Below are 22,372 nucleotides of genomic sequence, written 5' to 3'. Positions count from 1 at the left end.
CCATACCAGGCAACATTTTAGTAAATCTCCTCTCAACCCTTTCCAAAGCTTCCACATCCTTCCTATAATGTGATGACCAGAACCGAATGCCATATTCCAGGTGCGGCCTTACCAGTATCTTGTACAGCTGAAGCATGACCTCGTGACTCCGAAACTCAATCCCCTGCCAATAAACGCCAACACACCATATGCCTTCTTGACAGCCCTATCAACCTTGGGTGGCAACCTTCAGGGGTTTATGCACCAGGACACCAAAATGTCTCTGTTCATCTACACTGCCAAGAATTGTATTATTTGCTCAGTACTTTGCATTCCTGTTATTTCTTCTGAAGTGAACTACCTCACACTTTTCCACATTAAACTCCATTTGCCACTTCTCAGCCCAGCTCTGCATCTTATCTGTGTCCCTCTGTAACCTACAACATCTTTCTGCACTATCCGCAACTCTGCCTACCTTTGTGTCATCTGCAAATTTACTAACCCAGCTCATTTATAAAAATGACAAACAGCACTGGCCCCAAAACAGATCCTTGCGGCACACCACTGGTAACTGAGCTCCGGGATGAACATTTCCCATCAACCATGACCCTCTGTCTTCTTTCAGCTAACTAATTTCTGATCCAATTCACTAAATCACCTTTGATCCCGAAGCTCCATATTTTGTGCAATAGCCTACTGTGTGGAGTCTTATCAAACACCTTACTGATGTCCACATACACCAAATCAACCGCTTTACTTTCATCCACCTGTTTTGTCATCTTTTCAAAGAACTCAATAAGTTGCAAGGCACTTTTCTGAAAAATCTGGCCTGTACAGTCCACACAGCTAAGGTCCTTTTTAAGTAAATCACTGTTCCTTAGTATAACCCACAGAGAAGAATCCAACTCCCCATGGAATTAAGTTCTTAGGTCTTAACTAAAACTAAAACTCATTTCTTCACTAGAATAAAGCTAAAACATTTTCATCAATAGATGCCTATCCTTCTTAGATCACTGGAAGGAGAGAAATTAAAACTGATGATGGAATAGGTCTATCTAGACCCAATATATTTCCTATGTTAAAGGACACCATGTTGTCTGGAATAGTAATTCCAGTCATAATATTGTAGGTCAGCTCAGTTGGCAGTATTGCTTTTTTGCAAAGTAGGATGCTGTTAGCAGTGCGGGTTTAATTCCTGTATTGGCTGGGGTCATCAAGAAGGTAACACCTTTTCGATCTTACCCTTCATGTTTAATTCACTATCAATCATCTGTCTTTCTAATGAGAACTCTGAAACAATAGCAGCTTTATTTTTACCTTGAAAGATCCTTGATGATTTACTGCAAAGCATCTCGTAGATGGTGCACAATGCTGTCGCTGTGCATCAGTAGAGAAGGCAAAGAGGAGTCCGTGAACGGTACTGTACTTGGACTTACAGAAGGCATTGATAAGGTTCCATATCATAGCTTAAAGCTTTTGGTGTAGGTGATGATGCTTGGCATGGATTGAAGACTGGCTGGCTGGCAGAAAACAAAATATACATAATAGTCTTTGTCAGTTTGGCAGGATATGATGAATAGAGTCTCTCAGGGATCTGTTTTGGGACCTGAAAGTTTTACATATTACATCAGTATCTTAGATGAAGGGAGATGAGGTATAATAGCTACATTTGCAGATGACATGAAATAGGTAGGAAAGTATGATGTGAAGACAACATCGGAAGATCTTAATTAACTTTTTTATTCACTTGTGAGTGTTGCTGGCTGGGCAAGCATTAATTGCCTGTCCCCAGTTGCCCTTGAGATGGCGGTGGTGAGCTGCCTTCTTGAACCATTGCAGTCCGTATATGATAGGTAGACCTATCATATACGGATGCTGCTAGGGAAGGAATCCCAGGACTTTGACCCATTGACACTAAAAGAATGGCAATATATTTCCAAGTCAAATTGTTGAATGACTTGGAAGGAAACTTGCTGGGGTTGGTGTTCCCATTGTTATGGACCAGACCAGACCTTCCAAAGTGTGTTATGGGGATAGCCTAGACCCTAACCTTTTTTTTATTGTAAGGTGTCGTGCTCCAGACATGACTCTACCACCGAGCTTTAATCAAAACACACTTTATTGTTATAAAACACAGCAAAAGGAAGAATTGGCATAACTTGATTCTATGGAAATACTTAACAATGTATTATTAATGTAGTATTTAACTACTAATCATCAACTGTTCCAATATAGGCAACATTCTATAAATACACCCTTTGGCAGAAATGCAATTCAGCAAAACCATTATCATTCTCACTTGTTGTCTCTCTCCAGAAGAAAGAAACAATCTGCCCCTTTTGATTTTTATCATTATCTAAGACTTCATTGTAGCAGTAGAGAACTTCAGCTTTTAGCTCCAGCAGCCAGCAGAAACTTTCTCACTAATTGAAAATAAAATTAAAAGCCTTCTTGGTCTGTGTGAGCCGTGACCCCACCCATTCATGATTTTGTTGTCTAAACACTCAGGGAGAACACAAAGCTGTTTATCATCTGCCTATTTGAAGTAGACATTTTGGCACCACTCTAACAATACCCCTCTACAAGCGAAATAGGACAGAACCCATCTCTTAAAGGCACAGTATCATCACACCATATATCTGCTGCCCTTGTCCTTCTACATGGAAATGGTTATTGGTTTAAAAGATGCTATCTTAGTATTGTGCAGTGCATTGTGGATAGTACACACTCCTACTACTGAGTATTGGTGATAGAGTGACTGAGGATCAAGTTGGCTGCTTTATCCTTGATGGTGTCAAGCTTCTTTGTGTTGGTGGAGCTGCATTTATCCAGGCAGGTGGGGAGTATTCCATCACAATTCTGACTTGTGTTTTGTAGTTGGTGGACTGGCTTTGGGGAGTCAGGAGATGTGTTACTCACTGCAGTATTCCTTCTCTCTGACTTGCTCTTGCAGCTACTGTATTTATGTGGTGAGTCCAGTTCAGTTTCTGGTCAATGGTACTCTTCAGAGTTTGGATAATGGGGGATTCAGTGCTTGCCATGTCATTGAATATCTAGAAGCAGTGGCTAGGTTGTCTGTTATTGGAGATGGTCATTTGTACCACTCAAGTGCCAGTCAATGTTATTTGCCACTTTTCAGCCCAAGCTTTGATATTGTTGCCTGTGAAGTTTTCCATCCAGACACTTTATTACCAGCCTCCCAGCCTCCATGACAATTCACCTGCCATTGCAATAGAACCATGGCAGGTGCCTTCTCCCTAGCCCTACACTCATCCCTGGAACATCTCGAGAACAAAGATTCCCACATCAGGCTCCTACTTATTGATCTTAGCTCCGCCTTCAATCACCATAATTCCAACCAAACGCATCTCCAAACTCTGAGACTCACGACTCTGCTCCCCCTCTGCAACTAGATCCTCGACTCCCTAACCCACAGACCGCAATCAGTAAGCATAGGCAACACCACCCCCTCAACACAGGTACCCTGCAAGGCTCCATACTGAACTCCTTACTATACTCCTCACACACTCACAACTGTGTGGCCAAATTGAGCTCTAACTCCATTTACAAATTTGCTGATAACACCACCGCAGTGGGTCAGATCTCAAATAATGATGAGACAATATACAGGTAAGGGATAGTCAGCTTAGTGGTACGGTGTAAAGACAACAGTCTCTCCCTCAACTAAATAAAGAAGCTGGTCATTGACTTTGGGCCGTGGGGTGGAGAACATGCTCCTCTCTGTATCACTGGTGTTGAGGTGGAGATGGTCAACAGCTTCAAATTGCTAGGAGTAAATATCACCAACACTCTGTCCTAATCTATCCATGTCGATGCTACAATCAAGAAAGCACACCAACCCCTCAACTTCCTCAGAAGGCGAAGGTAATTAAGCATGTCCACAATGACTTTCACCAATTGTTATAGGTGCACCATAGAAAGCATTCAATCACAGCATGGTATGGTAACTGCTCTGTCCAAGACCACAAGAAATTACAAAGAGTTGTGAAAGCAGCCTTGTCCATCGTGAAAACAAGCCCTCCATCCATTGACTTCATCTACATATCCCACTGCTTCAGGAATGAAGCCAACATAATCAAAGATCCCTCCCATCCTGGTTATACTCTCTTCCAACCTCTTCCATCAGGTTTGTCTTACCTTTTGAGCACAGGACTTAGCTGGATTGTTTTCCACATGGTTGTGTAAATGCCAGTGTTGTAGCTGTAGTGGAATAATTAGCTAGGGGTGTTTCTGTAGCACAAATCTTCAGGACTGATTCGAGAAAATTGACAGCAGCAATATCCTTTGCAATATCCAGTGTCTTCAGCCACTTCTTGAAGTCGCATGAAGTGAATGGAAGTGTTGCTGGGGACTGCAAGAGGAATTTGAGATGGATCAACCACCAGGCAAATCAGACTCGAGATGAATGTGAATGCTTCAACTCTGTCATTTGCTCTGATGTGTTGGACTGTCTGTGTTGACTATGGGAATATTTGTTGCGTCTCCATCTTGTGTTAACTGTTTAATTGTTCACCACTATTTATGATAGTATGTCACAGGACTGCAGAGCTTATGTCTGATCTGAGATAATGAGGTTACAGATTGTGGGTGAGTGTAATTTTGCTTTTGCTGATGGCCTACAGTGTCTCATTGATATCCAGTTTTGATTTGCTAGATTGTTTTGAGATCAGCAAAATGAGCTTGGGAAAAACATCAGAAGTCACATGACACCAGGTTCTAGTCCAACAGGTTTATTTGAAATCACATGCTTTCGGAACACTGCTCCTTCGATAAGTGAAGTGTTGAAGGGGCAGTGCTTCAAAAGCTTGTGATTTTAGATAAGCCTGTTGGACTATAACCTGGTTATTGTGTGACTTCTGATTTTGTCCATCCCAGTCCAACACTGGCACCTCCACATCATAACATGAGGGAAGGTATCCTCAGTATGAAGACAGGAAGACCCTCTTCCACAACAATAACGTGATTGGCACTCCTTCTGCCATGGATGGGTGCATCTTTGATGGATAATTTGATGAGAATGTCCAGCAGATTGTTGTCTATTGTTGCGTGTCTTACCATTGCCCCAGACCCAGCCTAGTAACTATCTGCTTCAGGGCTAAGCCAGTTTGATCAGTAGTGACGCTACAAAGCCACATTTACTAGTGGGCATTGAAGTACCACACCCCAAACTGTTCATTCTATCTCCTCGATACCCTCAATGTTTTCTCCAAGGGGTTCAACAAGAAGGAGTACTAATTGATCAGACATATTTGGGGAGAGGACAGGAAACAGTATTTAGCAGAAAATTTCCTTGTCCATGTTTGACCTGATGCCATGACACTTTTGCTACTTCAGAAGACAGTTCAGACATTTGTAGATCACACCAGATCTGGGCCACAGGTATCTTTCCCTAAAGGATGTTGGTGAAGTAGATGTATTTTTGCAACAATTGATATTGTTTACCTTGTCACCATTAGGATAGCTTTTAATTCTAGATTTTATTGTATTAAGATTTCTGCTGTGGTGAGATGCTAACTCCTTATCGTCGAAACATTAGCCTAGTATTTTGGATTACTAATCAAGTGACATCAACACTTCGTTATTGCCTTTCCCAGCTATGCAAATAACAAACTGAAAGTTCTGGAAATCTGAATTAAAACAGAAAATAATGAAAATACATAGTAGGCTAACATCTACAAGAAACAAGGTAAGTTAGGGTGTGATCTTTTACTCAAAATTGTGTATTTTGACAACAGATCTACACACAAAGTATGGATCTATCTAACTTCTGTTATAAGATGTTGATGTGCATGTTATGCAGTTTCAGCATTTTCTGCTTCACCTAATATACTTTAATTGGATGGCAGACCATGCAAAGTTTTGCAGCCAGTGTTTTCTGACAGCTTTTCTGAAATTTTTCAATCTTTAGGGAGTAAATATTTATTTAAGAATGATTTTTATTAGGGTTGTTTGTGTTTCTATTTACTATAATTGGTTTACAGCTAGACTTTACTTTGGCTTGATATACCTAGAACCAAATTAACTGCAGTGTGTGACTACTAGCCTTTCAGTTTGTTTTGTGTCTGCAAACAAACTTTCATTTATCTGAATTACAACCTGACTTTGAGATAGCCTGTTTAGTTCAGCCACCCAGGATTAGTTTACATGAAATGAACCAGAGCTATGATTTACATTGGCTTGGCTGAGTTTAGTTAAACTAAACCTGTTTATTTGAACGGAACCACCACTTGGCTTCACAATAGCTCCTTTTGGTTTAGGTATAGATTTCTCCAAGAGTTCAATTCCAAATCAGTCGTACCAGCTGATTTGAGTTGAACTGGAATGCACCAGAATGGCTTGCATATTATACTCAGCACTGGTCTCGGAAATCAAGTCAGATTGGGCATTCTTTCAGTAACAACTGCAACCTTGCATGGGCAAATGCTATTAAGTTAATATCAAGTGTTATAGCACATTTCAGAGTGCAGTAGAAAATATAATGACTATGTTCAATATTAACATAAAGCCATGGGGCAGAAATTTGTTGCAGACTCATTAATATGGTAATCTCAGAAATTAGAGCAATTCTTGAAGGAAAGAAGAAAGGGTTCTTGCTGAAATGGTTGAAATGAGATGCATAGTTCATTATAAGTATAGATTAGATTACTCACAGTGAGGAAACAGGCCCTTCGGCCCAACAAGTCCACACCGACCCGCCGAAGCGCCACCCACCCATACCCCTACATTTACCCCTTACTTAACACTACGGGCAATTTAGCATGGCCAATTCACCTGACCCGCACATCTTTGTGACTGTGGGAGGAAACCGGAGCACCCGGAGGAAACCCACGCAGACACGGGGAGAACGTGCAAACTCCACACAGTCAGTCACCTGAGGCAGGAATTGAACCCAGGTCCCTGGCGCTGTGAGGCAGCAGTGCTAACCACTGTGCCACCGTGCCGCCCCTTCAGTCTGTTCTGGCATTGTTGCTACAATACTGTTTCTTGCAATCTATTTTTGGATGACTAGAATTCAAATGGGTGGACTTTGATAGATGAGCCTTTGTGTTAAGTTTAGTTAGGGTATTTTACTGCACAGGTGCCATAACCTTATCCTTTCCTTAACTGATATCCATTTGGTGCACAGGATAACAATCAGAAACAGGTATTTTTTTCCAGCTGTAATTGAAAGGCACTGAAGTCAATTGTAGCACCTTTACCTTTGAATCTATGGTCGTTAAAGTCCATCTCAACTACTCAGAGTCATTAGGAAAAATAGTTAATATTTTGATATACCAAACATGTAAAAGCTATAAATATGAAATTATGAATAATGACAAAAAAATCTTTATTCCATCCACCCAGTGCCAGATAATTGTTATATTTTGTCCATCATCATATATACCCAATATAGATTTCGATGTATTGGGACTTCATTTAAATAATTTGGTGAACCATCACTCATTGCACCAGCGGGCAACCGATTCAAAAGAGATCCACTTCCTGAAATGATTTGGGTTTATCCATCTTAAAGTACTGCACTCTTTCCAAAGATTCATATCACCCATCATGTGGAGGACTAAAATTGGATAAAGTAATTCAACTGAGTCCTGACAAAGATCTTGTACAAAAGCCAATTGTATTCAACCTCAGTTGCCTAAACTAGCTACATCTTCACAGCATTGCACATGAACCTTCTGTAAGCTACACTAGAGACCCAGTGCACTCGCCTTCTCGATCTACTTTAATACTTTCTCTAATTAGTGCATGTTTATTGAGCATTCAGTGTCATTTTTTCAAAGTAAACATCAGCGATATTTGCCACAATTACTGTATAGTATCATAGAAAACATAATACAGAAACAAGCCAACGAGCTTCCGATGCATGAAGCAGCTAAAATATGTATAGTTATATGGGCATTGTGAAAATGTCTGTCATATCCAGAGATCATTTCATATAAAAAGAACATTAGAAAAATCACAATTAAACAGTTTTAAAGTTTATCAGTGTTTCAGTACTGATCTTGAGATTATTGATCTTAAGGCTCCAGTGCAGGTTATATCTAAAGTGTTATAAAATGGCATTAAAAGTACTCAGATATCTAGTGTCATCTGAGCCATATCATTATTCTTATGTCTGTATTCAAACTGAGTGAACAGAAAAGTTAATGCAAATGAATTTTAAAGGAATGTGAGAAAGCTTAACCCTTTAGTGGCCTTTATCAATGCTGAAGAGGTAATAAAGCATGAAACAGTTGCCAAGTAGCAGTGAAGAAAATGGAAAATGCATGTGCAAATTTAAGGTTCACACCAAGTTGTCCTGTCCCTACTTACGCCATCCTTATATTGCATCAAATTGTTGCATAAAATAGATAATGTAGTATGAAGACAATTCCTCGCTGTTCGGTATGATAGGGAATGCTTACAAATAGTGAGTAACAACTTGCCATGTTAGTTGATGACCATCTTGTCTTGTTCCAATATCTATGAAAGAATGGCATGCAATTATTGCAATACTTCTGAAGAATAGTTTAACTTATTGATGTGTCAAGTTTCACCTGTGAGCCTGTTTTAACATCCTGATTTGAGCATTTAATCTTACTCTAGCAGTCATTGCCTGTCAGTTTGAGATCTCTAAGCGTATGGCTGAAAATGTGGCTATCTACATACTCGATACGGGGCACAAATGATTTTGATACCACCTGCATACCTAGCCTCTTTTATTTGCCTTCTTTCTGTGTTACCCAGCATCTAAGGTAGAAGATCTCCAAAAGGATGTCCTGTATTTTCATACTTTGCCCAAAAATGACAACTATAAAGAATTGGCATTGTAGCTCAGAATTGACAAGTAGGAGGCTGGAAGAACACAGCAGGCCAGGCAGCATCAGGAGGTGGAGAAGTCAGTGTTTCAGGTGTAACTGAAATGTTGACTTCTCCACCTCCTAATGCTGCTTGGCTTGCTGTGTTCTTCCAGCCTCCTGCTTGTCTACCTTTAATTTCAGCATCTGCAATTTTTTTCTATCTCAGTTGTAGGTCAGGAAACATTTCGTGCCAACAGGACATAGATGTGGTTAGAAAGAGCATCAAAACCTCCCAAATTCTTCTTTTATAAAGATAGGCAATACTGCAAATACTAGGGGGAGGCAATGCCTCATGTTATTATTACTAGACTATTAATCCAGAGACCTAGGTAATGATCTCCAGTATCTGCAGTTCTCACTAACTCCAATATTCTTGGACCCTAGTTCAAATCCTGGCGGATCGTGGTATTTGAATTTGTCAAAAATCTTTGAAGTAAAAACAATGACTGCAGATGCTGGAAACCAGATTCTGGAATAGAGTGGTGCTGGAAAAGCACAGCAGTTCAAGCAGCGTCCGAGGAGCAGGAAAATCAACATTTTGGGCAAAAGCCCTCCATCAGGAATACAGGCAGAGTGCCTGAAGGGTGGAGAGATAAGTGAGAGGAGGGTGGGGGTGGGGAGAAAGCACTGAGGACGAACGATCAGTCCTCAGCAAAGGACTCCCCTTCACCCCCCTCTGTCCACGCATCAATGAATTTAATACAGACCATGACGTGATACATTTCTTCTACTGCCTCCGCCTCCGAGCTTACTTTTCCAATCAGGACTCCCGCCCAGCTTCCCAGGACCCCTTCGCCCACCGGCTCCACCCCCACTCCCAGCTCCACACCCACACCAGGCCATAGCTCCCAGCCCTGACGAGTTTTCACCATCCTTCCAGATCTCCCCCTCACTGCAGACGAACAATCAGTCCTCAGCAAAGGACTCACCTTCATCCCCCTCAGCCCACACACCATTGAGTGTAATCCACATCGTGACGTCGAACACTTCTTCCTCCGTCTCCGAGCTTACTTTTACAATCAGGACTCCCGCCCAACTTCCGAGGACTCCTTTGCCCACCCCTCTTCCCACCCTACTTCCTGCAAAAATGCCATCTCATACTCCCAATTCCTCCGCTGTATCTGCTCCCAGGAGGACCAGTTCCACCACAGAACACAGCAGATGGCCTCCTTCTTTAGAGACCACTATTTCCCTTCTCACATGGTTGAAGATGCCCTCCAACGCATCTCGTCCACATTCCGCAGCTCCACCCTCAGACCCCACCCCTCCAACCGTAACAAGGACAGAACCCCGCTGGTGCTCACCTTCCACCCTATCAACCTTCACATAAACCAATTCATCTGACAACATTTCCGCCACCTCCAAACGGACCCCACCACCAGGGATATATTTCCCTCCCCACCCCTTTCCGCCTTCCGCAAAGACCGTTCCCTCCATGACTATCTGGTCAAGTCGACGCTCTCCAAAAACCCACCCTCCCGTCCTGGCACCTTCCCCTTCCACCGCAGGAATTGCAAAACCTGCGCCCACACATCCTCCCTCACCTTCATTCAAGGCCCCAAAGGAGCCTTCCATATCCATCAAAGTTTTACCTGCACATCCACCAATATCATTTATTGTATCTGTTGCTCCCGATGCGGTCTCCTCTACATTGGGGAGACTGGACACCACCTAGCAGAGTGCTTTAGGGAACATCTCTGGGACACCCGCACCAATCAACCACACCGCCCTGTGGCCCAACATTTCAACTCCCCCTCCCACTCAGCCGAGGACATGGAGGTCCTGGTCCTCCTTCACTGCCGTTCCCTCACCACCCGACGCCTGGAAGAAGAACGCCTCATCTTCAACCTCGGAACACTTCAACCCCAGGGTATCAATGTGGACTTCACCAGTTTCCTCATTTTCCCTTCCCCCACCTCACCCCAGTTCCAAACTTCCAGCTCAGCATTGTCCCCATGACTTGTCCTACCTGCCTATCTTCCTTTTCACCTATCTACTCCACCCTCCTCTCTGACCTATCACCTTCATCCCCACCTCACTCACCTATTGTACTCTGTGCTGCTTTCTCCCCACCCCCACTCTCCTCTCATTTATCGCTCCACTCTTCAGGCACTCTGCCTGTATTCCTGATGAAGGGCTTTTGCCCGAAACGTCGATTTTCCTGCTCCTCGGATGCTGCCTGACCTGCTGTGTTTTTCCAGCACCACTCTATTCCAAAAATATTTGGAGCTAAAGGGTTAATGATGACCATGAAACTATTGTCAACTGCCATAAAAATTCATCTGCTTCACTATTGTCCTTTAGTGAAGGAAACTACTGACCTTAACTGATTTAGCTTACATGTGACTCCAGACTTTCAGCAATGTGGTTGATTCCTAACTGCCCTCTGGGCAATTAGGGATGGCAATAAATGCTGGCCTGGCCAATGATGCCTACATCTTGAATGAATGATGTTTAGGTAAGAAGGTCTGGTAGCATTTGTAGAGAGAGAAACAGAGTTGATATTTCATCAGGACAATCATGACGACTGCAACAGTGGACTAGAGGATTTCTCTATAACTTGTCCTTCTCACTGCTAGATGTATTTTCACAATGTTCTTTTATGAGGCTTTAAAGCAATATATGCAATATTTCTCAGTGAAGTGCTTGGAAGTCATTCAATGTATTGCTGTAGCAGTTGTTTTAGAATGAATATCGTTGTCATTTCTTCAAAATTTGAGGAAAAAATTTAATTGAATTCCAAAGTTTCATAATTACAACAAAGCTTAAACAGTTATGTTCCACACTGCAGACCCTTGAAAAGTTAGGTTGATCTTCCATTTTACTGGGATTTAAATTCCTGTTATACCACTGCAGGAACAGTGGACCTACTGTAAATGAGGAGGGAACACCTGACAGGCAATCATTCCCTAATGACTTGTTCTGATTGGCATTAATAATTGACTAATGACCATCCAACAGTCAGCGGAGTTTGGCTGAGAAAGATGAAAGAAAAGTGTTGGAGGGAATCTTACCCTCAAGGTAGACAGAAGTGAAAAGGTATATTTTGTAATTGTTGACATTATGAATTAGTGGTGCACCTCATGATAAACTTACCATACTAACTAAACAGAAGCAAACAAATAATTAAAATAGTTTTCATGTATTTTCTTTGCTGAGCTAGCATATAAATATACTTCTGTCAATGTTGACAATAATATGTAAAACATGAATTCAGTGAAGCCAGCAAATATATTGAAGTACACCAAACTACATACAAAAACATCTTTCAAGTAATTATTTTACATTATTAATGACTTAAGAATGTTTTGTCATATTTGAAACTAATTTTAAGGGCTGGATTGGCTTGTTGGAGGCAGGAATTGTGAGGTAGATTGGATTTTGAATCACAAACCCACCTGCAACTTGAAACAGAACGTAGACATTTTTCACTAAATTGAGAAGCTAGTTATCTATAGATGGGTCTACTGTCCAATGAGACAAGAAGGGTACAAGGATCCAGAAGGCCAGTCAAAAAGTGGGCCAAGTAGTGACTTGCTTCAGGAACCATTGTTGCGGCTGCAGTTTGCACATAATTGTTTTAGGTCAAAATTTGGAGAAGTTTAAAATATCCCATGTTTCGAATATCAGTGCAGGATATGGAACCTGGGACAGGGTAACATATTGTCAACAATTATTTTTTGTATAATGGGTCAAGAGCCCTTTTAAATGCTCAACCTCTTCATCACCACTTCAAGTAGCATCGTTTCACTAAGCTCATAGCTAACTCAAACAACTTGTTGAGAATCAGACCAACTCCACATAGGAAAGAGTCCATCTCCGTTGCGAAAGATTACTGGGGTTGGATCCTTAATGAGCCAACAATGATATAAAGTTCCTCATTGATTGGAGCTGACCTAATCCGAACATTGCTGTTCCCCAACCCTCAAAAAAACAATGAAGGGTGGAAATGAGGTCGAAGTCCTGGTCATGTTCCACTGTGTCTTAACTTTGGTTCAGTTAGCTGCAATGCATGTTTCTGTTTCCTTTCATCCTTAGAACTAGTGTCAATGAGTCAAGTATATTTTTTATAACTTGTTTGTCATTTGCATGCCTTTGTAGCTCCCTTTCACATAACTTTTAATTGCAATTTAATGATTACATTTCTCCACTTTTAGCAAAGGATTTCTGTTTAAAACTTTGCAAGAAAGCAACTAAATGGATTTCTGTGCAATTTCTACTATCAGTTGGCAGCACCTTGTTAGCACCATAGTCTATAAGTAACTTATCCACTTTAGAAGAAGATAAACAGAAAATTCTCTATTACTGATGGAAACAACAAGGTGTTGTAAAACAAAACGGAACATATAAATAAATATATTTTTCTTCATTAAGCTTCATACTGTGAAAAAATGAAATTCCTAGTTTCAAATGAAGCTATATGGATTCATTTGACTACTTCCACCCACTCACTCTGAAAGTGGGTGAACAGGCAGAGGGGAGGTATGTGGAAATATGTGGAGGTGCCCACACAACGTGATGCTAGGTTTGGGAGAAGGTGAATCCTGGCAATCTTGACACCCTGTGCCCAATGGTGATTGGTGATCCCCTGCCCCCCGTGGCAAGGCTGCTCCAACTCTTCCTTGAATCCATGTCTCCTCCATGGTTCCTCAACAATGGGGGAGGTGAATGTGTGATTATGGTCTCAGCAGTCGTAATCACTCCCAGAATGCTGCATGGAATAAAGAGTCTGTGGCTGTAATCACTGAGAGGCATTAAATCCTTCTAGCTTAGGACCCTGACAGATATTGAAGCAGGTCATAGCTTCCCAACCAAATGGAGATGGATTTGTCCAATCTTAGTGTGCATGGCTTCTGCACTTTGAAATTAAGCAAAGATAGCAATGAGATAGAATAACAACAGAGGCAGCTTATATTTATAAGGTGCAGAAAAATATCACAAGGCATGTTGAAACTAGGGCCTAAACTGGTGGATTGAGAAGTTTAAAAAAGGATGTTAATGTGCATTCCTTTTGGATAAAGATGATTGGATTCATGACTCCAAAAGAATACTAGTGGAAGGATTTGAAGCAGGTATATTATTTTATGTTTGTCACTGATACACAGTGAAAGTTTCATCTCCATAGCTGCTACAACCCAATATTAATTCTGGTCAGGACTTCTGAACTAGCTTCATCAGTTGATTAAGAATGCTGTTATTGTAGAATTTCCTCATCCTGCCTGCTTGTTCTGCCGTACATATAAAATAGTTTTAATAATATTGAAGATATTTGTGACTTTTTAAAATATTTTCTTTTGCCAACAGATGTTTGTGAGGCTGTTTGTTGATGAAAATCTTGACCGAATGGTTCCCATTTCAAAACAGCCCAAAGAAAAGATTCAAGCTATCATTGAGTCATGCAGCCGACAGTTCCCTGAATTTCAGGAGCGAGCCCGAAAGCGCATTCGCACTTACCTCAAGTCCTGCAGGCGAATGAAAAAAAATGGCATTGAACTGGTGAGAGGTCTTCATGCTAAAGCAAGATTTCAGTGTGTCCGGTTAAGTCATTTACAAAACTAGAGTCATATCAAAACAGTATATTTCTACTTTCCAACATGCTTACATATGTATTCAATAAGGAAACTAGATTAGTTTTAAAGATTTGTAATCATTTTTCGAGTGTATGTTTAAAATACACCTTTGTTCCTCAAGCTGATACATTTTTTTTCATTGTTTGTCAAACGTGCTTTGAAGTCCGCTAACATTGCCATGACTAGATTAACTGCAGTTCCAGTTGTGATAGTTAACTAACATCATGTGACAGAGTGTCAGAGATTGTCTGGGAAGAGAGTTCTGGCTTCAAATAACAATAAGCTTAAAGTCTCTTCAGTATGCCCAGATCATACACACTGTATCTAGAGATCATTGTTTTCAATGTTCATTTGAAAATGAGTGTTATTGCTAAAACATGCATGTCTCAATATTTTAATTTTGGTCAGCCCAGCAAATATAAAGCATTCCATGAAATACGATTTTATGAAATAGAAAACTGTCCATTGATGAGCATAACAATCATTAAAGCTAACTACAGTAGTTATAAGTAATGCTAATTTTGAATGGCTTGGTAATTTGGGGTAATTTAAACCTCCTTCCAAAACTCCAGTATCTGTCAGGAATAAAGTTAGGAAATGAAGTTAAAATTAAGTGACAGGAAATCACCCCCAAACCTGCTGACTGCTATTTTAAATTGCAAAGTCCAAGGACATCTGCCTGAAGGTAGTGAGGTCCTTACAGATCATGTAGCAATTACAGCATCACGGCCTGAATGGAATATTGCCCCAAGATCTATGCGTGCAAATGTTTGTTCCTTCTCTGCTAGACTTTGCTTACTAGAACGAGAGCTGTGGCCAGAGAATTTTTTTCTCATTTTCTTGCTCACAGACCAAGCATTTGTTGCAACGCAGTATTGGCAGGGAGGTAGCAGTAGGTTCCCTCTCTGTACTCAAGTTTGAAAATGATCGACTGCACAGGATATCTAAAGGCAAAAATGGATATCTTCTCCAGAATACTCTGTGTGAGTACAGTTATGAATTAGAAATCATCGTACCACTGTGGCAGAGTGTTCCATTCATGCAGTGGTGGAATACAACTTCTGATTTGTTGAACTTTGATGCTACTAAACAGAAGAAACCAAATAATCAGGATGAAAGGACATGTATCACAGAAAGCACCATACTGTCAATTTCCTGAAGTTAGTGAAATGAAAGACAAAATGTGAAAGTAGAGAGGAGCTACCCTCACTTAATTGTATATTTTTCATTTGATTGTTAATGGAACTTTGATCTGCCCTCCTGCACAGCTTGCACAGATCCCAACAAAAACAATTGTACATTGAAATTCAGATTTGGTCAGGAAAGTGGATTGCTGATTTAGTATGGATCAAAACTAACTTTGGATACTGTTGGGGGTGTGGGTGACTTACCAGCAGTAAGCCATGGGGTACAGGTCTCTGGCACAGAGTCTGTCCCTGTTGCTCAGAAGGGAAGGGGAGAGAGAGCAGAGCATCAGTCATTGGGGAATCCATAGTTTGGGGGACAGATAGGAGGTTCTGTAGGAATCTGTGGGAACCTGTGGGACTCATGGTTGGTGTGTTCCCTCGCAGGTGCCAGGGTTGGTGATATCTCTGATCATATTTTTGGGATTCTTGAGGAGGTGGGGGAGCAGCCCCAAGTTGTGATCCACATAAGCACTAATGACCAAGGTAGTAAAAGGGAAGACGATTTAAGGCAGAAACACAAGGAGTTAGAGTGAAAACATGGAGAGAGAACAGAGTTATTATCTCTAGTTTGTTGCCCGTGCCATGTGCTAGCTACACAAGGAATAAGGAGAGGAGTTGAACACATGGCTACAGGAATGGTGCAGGAAGGAGGGCTTCAGGTACCTAGATAATTGGAGCTCATTCTGCGGTAGGTGGGACCTCTACAAACAGGATGGTCTACACCTGAACCAGAGGGGTACCAATATCCTTGGGGGAAGGTTTGCTAATGCTCTTTGGTGGTTTAAACTAATTCAGCAGGTGGATGAGAACATAAATTATAGTTCCAATCTCCAGGAGGTTCAGAGTAATGAGGTCAGAAATATGGTTGCAAGGTAGCAAGAGTGCACCAGCAAACAGGAAGGTGGTTTGAAGTGTGTCTACTTCAATGCCAGGAGCATCCAGAATAAGGTGGGTGAAGTTGCAGCATGCGTTGGTACCTGGGACTTCAATGTTGGGGCCATTTCAGAGACATGGATAGAGCAGGGATGGGAATGGTTGTTGCAGGTTCTGGGATTTAGATGTTTCAGTAAGAACAGAGAAAATGGTAAAAGGGGGAAGTTGTGGCATTGTTAGTCAAGGATAGTATTACGGTGGCAGAAAGGACTCGTCTACTGGGCCGAGGTTAGAAACAGGACAGGAAAGGTCACCCTGTTGGGAGTTTTCTAGAGGCCTCCAAATAGTTCCAGAGCTGTAGAGGAAAGGATTGCAAAGATTATTCTGGATAGGAGCATGAGTAACTGTGTGATTGTTATGGAAGACTTTAACTTTCCAAATATTGACTGGAAATACTATAGTTTGAGTACTTTAAATGAGTCCGTTTTTGTCCAGTGTGTGCAAGAGGGTTTCCTGACACAGTATGTGCATAACCCAGCAAGAGGCAAAGCCACAATGGATTTGGTACTGGGTAATGAACCTGACCAGGTGTTAGATTTGAAGGTCGGTGAGCACTTTTGTGATAGTGATTACAATTTGGTTATGTTTACTTTAGCGAAGGAAAGGCATAGGTATTCTTACCACAGGGCAAGATTATAACTGGGGAAAAGGCAACTATGATGTGATTTGGCAAGATTTAGGATGCACAGGATGGGGAAAGAAACTGCAAGGGATGGACACAATTGAACTGTGGAGCTTATTCAAGGAACAGCTATTGTGTGTCTTTGATAAGTATGTATCTGTCAGGCAGGGAGGAAGTTGTTGAGTGTGGGAGCCATAGTTTACTAAGGAAGTTGAATCTCTTTTGTCAAGAGGAAGAAGAAGGCTTATGTTAGGGTGAGACGTGAAGGCTCAATTAGGGCTCTTGAGGGTTACCAGCTAGCCAGAAAAGACCTAAAGAGAGAGTTAAGAAGAGCTAAGAGGAGTTATGAGAAGTGGTTGGCAGATAGAATCAAGGAAAACCCTAAAGCTTTCTATAGGTATATAGGGAATAAAAGAATGACTAGAGTAAGATTAGGGACAATCAAGGATAGTAGTGGGAAGTTGTGTATGGAGTCCAAGGAGATAGGGGAAGTGCTAAATGAATATTTTTCATCGTCTTTTTCCAGTGTGAATACCAATGTTGTCAAGGAGAATACTGAGACACAGGCTACTAGACTAAATGGGATTGAGGTTCACAAGGAGGAGGTATTAGCAATTCTGGAAAGTGTGAAAATAAATAAGCCCCCTAGGCCAGATGAGATTTATCCTATGATTCTCTGGGAAGTCAGGGAGGAGATTGCAGAGCATTTGGCTTTGATCTTTATGCCATCATTGTTTACAGGAATAGTGCCAGAAGACTAGAGGATAGCAAATGTTGTTCCCTTGTTCAAGAAGAGGAGTAGAGACAACTCTGGTAATTATAAACCAGTGAGCCTCACTTCTGTTGTGGGTAAAGTGTTGGAAAAGGTTATAAGAGGTAAGATTTATAATCCTCTCGAAAGGAATAAGTTGATTAGGGATAGTCAACATTGTTTTATGAAGGGTAGGTCATGCCTCACAAACCTTATTGAGTTTTTTGAGAAGGTGATCAACAGGTGGATGAGGGTAAAGTGGTTGATGTAGTGTATATGGATTTCAGTAAGGTGTTGCATAAGATTCCCCATGGTACGCTATTGGACAAAATACGGAGGCATAGGATTGAGGGTGATTTAGCGGTTTGGATCAGAAATTGGTTAACTGACAGAAGACAGAGGGTGGTGGTTAATGGGAAATATTCATCTTGGAGTTCAGTTCTAGTGGTGTACCGCAAGAATCTATTTTAGGGCCACTGCTGTTTGTCATTTTTATAAATGACCTGGATGAGGGCATAGAAGGATGGGTTAGTAAATTTGCGGATGACACTAAGGTCACTAGAGTTATGAACGTGGCGAAAGAGGTTGCAGGTTACAAAGGGATATAGATAAGCTGCAGAGTTGAGCTGAGAGGTGGCAAATGGAGTTTAATGTGGAAAAATGTGAGGTGATTCACTTTGGAAGGAGCAACAGGAAAAGAGTACTGGGCTAATAGTAAGATTCTTGGCAATGTTAGGTGAGCAGAGAGATCTTGGTGTTCGTGTAAATAGATCCATGAAGATTGCCACCCAGGTTGATAGGGGCGTTAAGAAGGCATGCGATGTGTTAGCTTTTATTGGTAGAAGGATTGAGTTTCAAAGTCACGAGGTCATGTTGCAGCTGTACAAAACTCAAGTGCGGCTGAACTTGGAGTATTGCGTACTGTTCTGGTCACCATATTATAGAAAAGATTAGATTAGATTAGACTTACAGTATGGAAGCAGGCCCTTCGGCCCAACAAGTCCACACCGACCCGCCGAAGCGAAACCCACCCATACCCCTACATTACCCCTTACCTAACACTACGGGCAATTTAGCATGGCCAATTCACCTGACCCGCACATCTTTGGACTGTGGGAGGAAACCGGAGCACCCGGAGGAAACCCACGCAGACACGGTGAGAACGTGCAAACTCCACACAGTCAGTCGCCTGAGTCGGGAATTGAACCCGGGTCTTCAGGCGCTGTGAGGCAGCAGTGCTAACCACTGTGCCACCGTGCCGCCCACAAATGTGGAAGCTTTGGAAAGGGTTCAGAGGAAATTTACTAGGATGATGCCTGGTATGGAGGGAATATCTTATGAGGAAAGGCTGAGGGACTTGAGGCTGTTTTCAGTAGAGAGAAGAAGGTTGAGAGGTGACTTAATTGAGACATATAAGATAATCAAAGTGTTAGATAGGATGGGCAGAGAGATCCTTTTTCCTTGGATGGTGATGGCTAGCACAAGGGGGCATAGCTTTAAATTGAAGGGTGATAGATATAGGACAGATGTCAAAAGTGGTTTCTTTACTCGGAGAGTAGTGGGTGTGTGGAATGCCCTGTGTGCAACTGTAGTAGACCCGCCAACTTTAGGGGCATTTAAATGGTCATTGGATAAACATATGGATGAAAATGGAATAGTTTAGGAGAGATAGGCTTTAGATTGGTTCCACAAGTTGGTGCAACATCGAGGGCCGAAGGGCCTGTACTGTGCTGTAATGTTCTTTATTCTAAAACCTGATAAAGCTATATTCTAACTGGGTGGCATTTGTAACGTTATGTTATATCAGTGCACCTTAAAAACTGAGAAATGCATTTTGTGTTTTAAGTTTTACTATTTGGCCTGGTTGAGTAAGTATACATGAAACTTAATAAACTGCTGTCAGTGTGAAGGTGAGCATTTTTTTTAAAAAAGGTGAGGTAGTCAGAACACTAATTAAAACCTAATTTTGATAGATTCCATGGTGAACACAATTGAAGAATTGTGTGTATATGTATAGTAATGCAACATGTTGTGGAATTTTGTAGGACTGGATATTATGTGTCCCTGCCAAACATAATTTTTGGTGGAGGGTATGAAATAAAGGTTGGGTGACTAACCCACCTCCTACCCGCCACCCTGGAGCTGTCCCCCATAGTACAGAGAGTGGGCAGTGGCTAAAGTCTGCAGCCTATAAATAAATAAATTGGAACCCTACCAGAGGTATCATAATGATTTGCAGCTATATATATAGACAGTACAAATGAGTCAATATTTCTTTGCTTAAGTCTTGAATCTAAGTAATTCATGCATAAACTTGTTCAACAGATTCATATGCAGTAATGATATTTGCTGACCATGGGCCTGCCTAACATCCCACCAGTGCATAGTAACAAGTTGTGGTGCTGCTAGAACAGCCAATCAGATTGACTAGCAGCTCCAAAAAGTGAGACTTTCTCCCACTGAGGGATGGAAGTCTCACTATCCAATAAAACTATTGGAAACATATGCTGAATTATCTCAAAACTACCCTACGTGGGGCATCCCAAAGTGGGGGTTGAAACTCCATGTGGCGTCATGAGCTGATATTTTGCAGGTGAAAATTCTAAAGCAGCAATGGTTGTCTTGGAGTTCTGCATTCCCTGTTTTCCCATTATCTTCTCTCTGGTCTCATCACTAGTTTACATTGTCAACATAAGATGCATTTTAATTACATGGGATTATGTGGGTTTTTGAACTACTGATTTAGAAATCTTGTTCTACAAGTATCTCAGTTTGTAACTAAAACATAATCCAAATTGTTTTTGATTACTTGGGTTCTAATATTTGGTATTTTATTAATTGTGTATTGTCCATGTTATGTGTATACTACATGTTCAGTTCCCTCTCATAAAACTGGGAATTTCTCATTCAGTTTCTGTTTCAAAATAAATGAAAGCAAAAGGTTTTAAGGAATATGTTACTAGTTTTTTAAAAAATATCTTTATTTTAAAAAAAATCATCTCTTGCAAAGTGGGGGTTTAAATCCAAGCACGGCATTCTCTATTTGTTACAGAGCTATGTTTGAGTGAATATTTTCTTTAGGAAAAGATAAATTGTTTTCCTCACCATTTAGACAACTGAATCTAAAAATGAATAAACAATTGGAATCTTCTTTTGGTACAGTCTCACCACTCCCAAACTCAAGTCATAGCAAAGAGGAACAAGCCAAAAGTAGGTCATCCAGTCCAAGCACTCTTTGCTATTCAGCTTTTTCAAATGGTATATTAACTTCATTTAGCTGGCTTAGCCTCTATCCGTTGACACCCATGGCTAACAAAAATGTATTGATCTCAGTCTTGAAAGCTCCAGTTGTCCTAGTACCAATACTTTTTGAAACAATGTAGTCTAATCCTCAGATAAAATCTGGGTTCAATGCAACTGCTGATATCTTCACAGTAACCGATCATGACCTCATTGGGAATGCCAAAAAGAAAGATCATAGGGTATTGGAATTTGGGCAGGAAATAGTAAATTGGGAGTCTAGTGAGCAGGAACAGCATGGGGGGAATATTGTGAATTGAGTTACTTAGAAGATAGAGTGCTATTGAAAGTAATCCAGCTCCTAAGAACTATTAACAGAAGGCACTGTTAAAGAATCGTGACCTATATAACTGTAAGTACTATGCCATGTGTTGATCATGTTGTACAAATCGAAGCTGTTGGATTGTTCATGGAGCCTCCTTGTAGGGCATGGATTCCCTGATTTTGGCAAGTGTGATGTTTGCTGTTTCGGCAGAATGTGCCTTGGGACAAAAATTATTTGCAATTATTTCCACTAAGACGCCTGCAATAACACATTCTCGTATGTACTTTACTTTTCCTCTGTGTCGCATTGGGTCGAATCTCTTTTGCTTTGAAACTCATTCTCAACCATGTACATGAATTCTATACCCATGAAGCTCTTTAGGAACGTGTCTATATTAGAGGCTTTGACAAGCTAACTGATGTAATTGGGGTTGTCAAAGATGCATATCATTGGGATTGGTGGATGTTGTTGACATACTAAGTGGCTATATATTGAGTTTATTTAGTAATGGTTTTCTTTGAAGTTTGCCCATTTTCTTTCTTGGAACTCTCCTACAACCAGTTTTTCCCCTCTGTCAGTTTCAGCACACCAAGTCATGCTCCATTCTGAGTGGAGCTTGTTGTCTTCTCTCTTTCCACTCTTGATGGTGGTCAGTGGCCAGTGGGAGAATTCGTCTATCTGTCCATTTGGCACTTTAAAGTTCACTGAGATTGAAAGCTCTGCAGGACAGTGGATTAAAACTATCTGCTTTCCTGTCTGTGTCCTTACTTTCCACGGTAAATATTTGGTTGTGTGAGTGGCAATCTACTTGATCAGTGATTAATGTTGTATCCTTCAAGATGTTGTTTATGCACCCAGATTAATTTTTACAATTTTATTGAAAGATAGTCAGTTTTGATGGAAG

General features: G+C 41.1%; 1 protein-coding gene across 3 annotated transcripts in view; it reads left to right on the top strand.

The window, feature by feature from the left end:
- Nucleotides 1-22,372, top strand: part of LOC132822762 (nucleolar protein 4-like) — a 278,882-nt gene that overhangs the window by 216,004 nt on the left and 40,506 nt on the right. For all 3 annotated transcript variants that reach the window (XM_060836076.1, XM_060836073.1, XM_060836075.1), the window contains one exon: nucleotides 14,145-14,336. In XM_060836076.1, coding sequence (XP_060692059.1) covers nucleotides 14,145-14,336 — 192 coding nt within the window. The remainder of the gene's footprint in view (nucleotides 1-14,144; nucleotides 14,337-22,372) is intronic.

Source organism: Hemiscyllium ocellatum, chromosome 15 (genome assembly GCF_020745735.1).
Source record: "Hemiscyllium ocellatum isolate sHemOce1 chromosome 15, sHemOce1.pat.X.cur, whole genome shotgun sequence".
Lineage (NCBI taxonomy): Eukaryota > Metazoa > Chordata > Chondrichthyes > Orectolobiformes > Hemiscylliidae > Hemiscyllium > Hemiscyllium ocellatum.
Note: the sequence above shows the minus strand (reverse complement) of the source record. Positions and strands in the feature narration are given on the sequence as shown.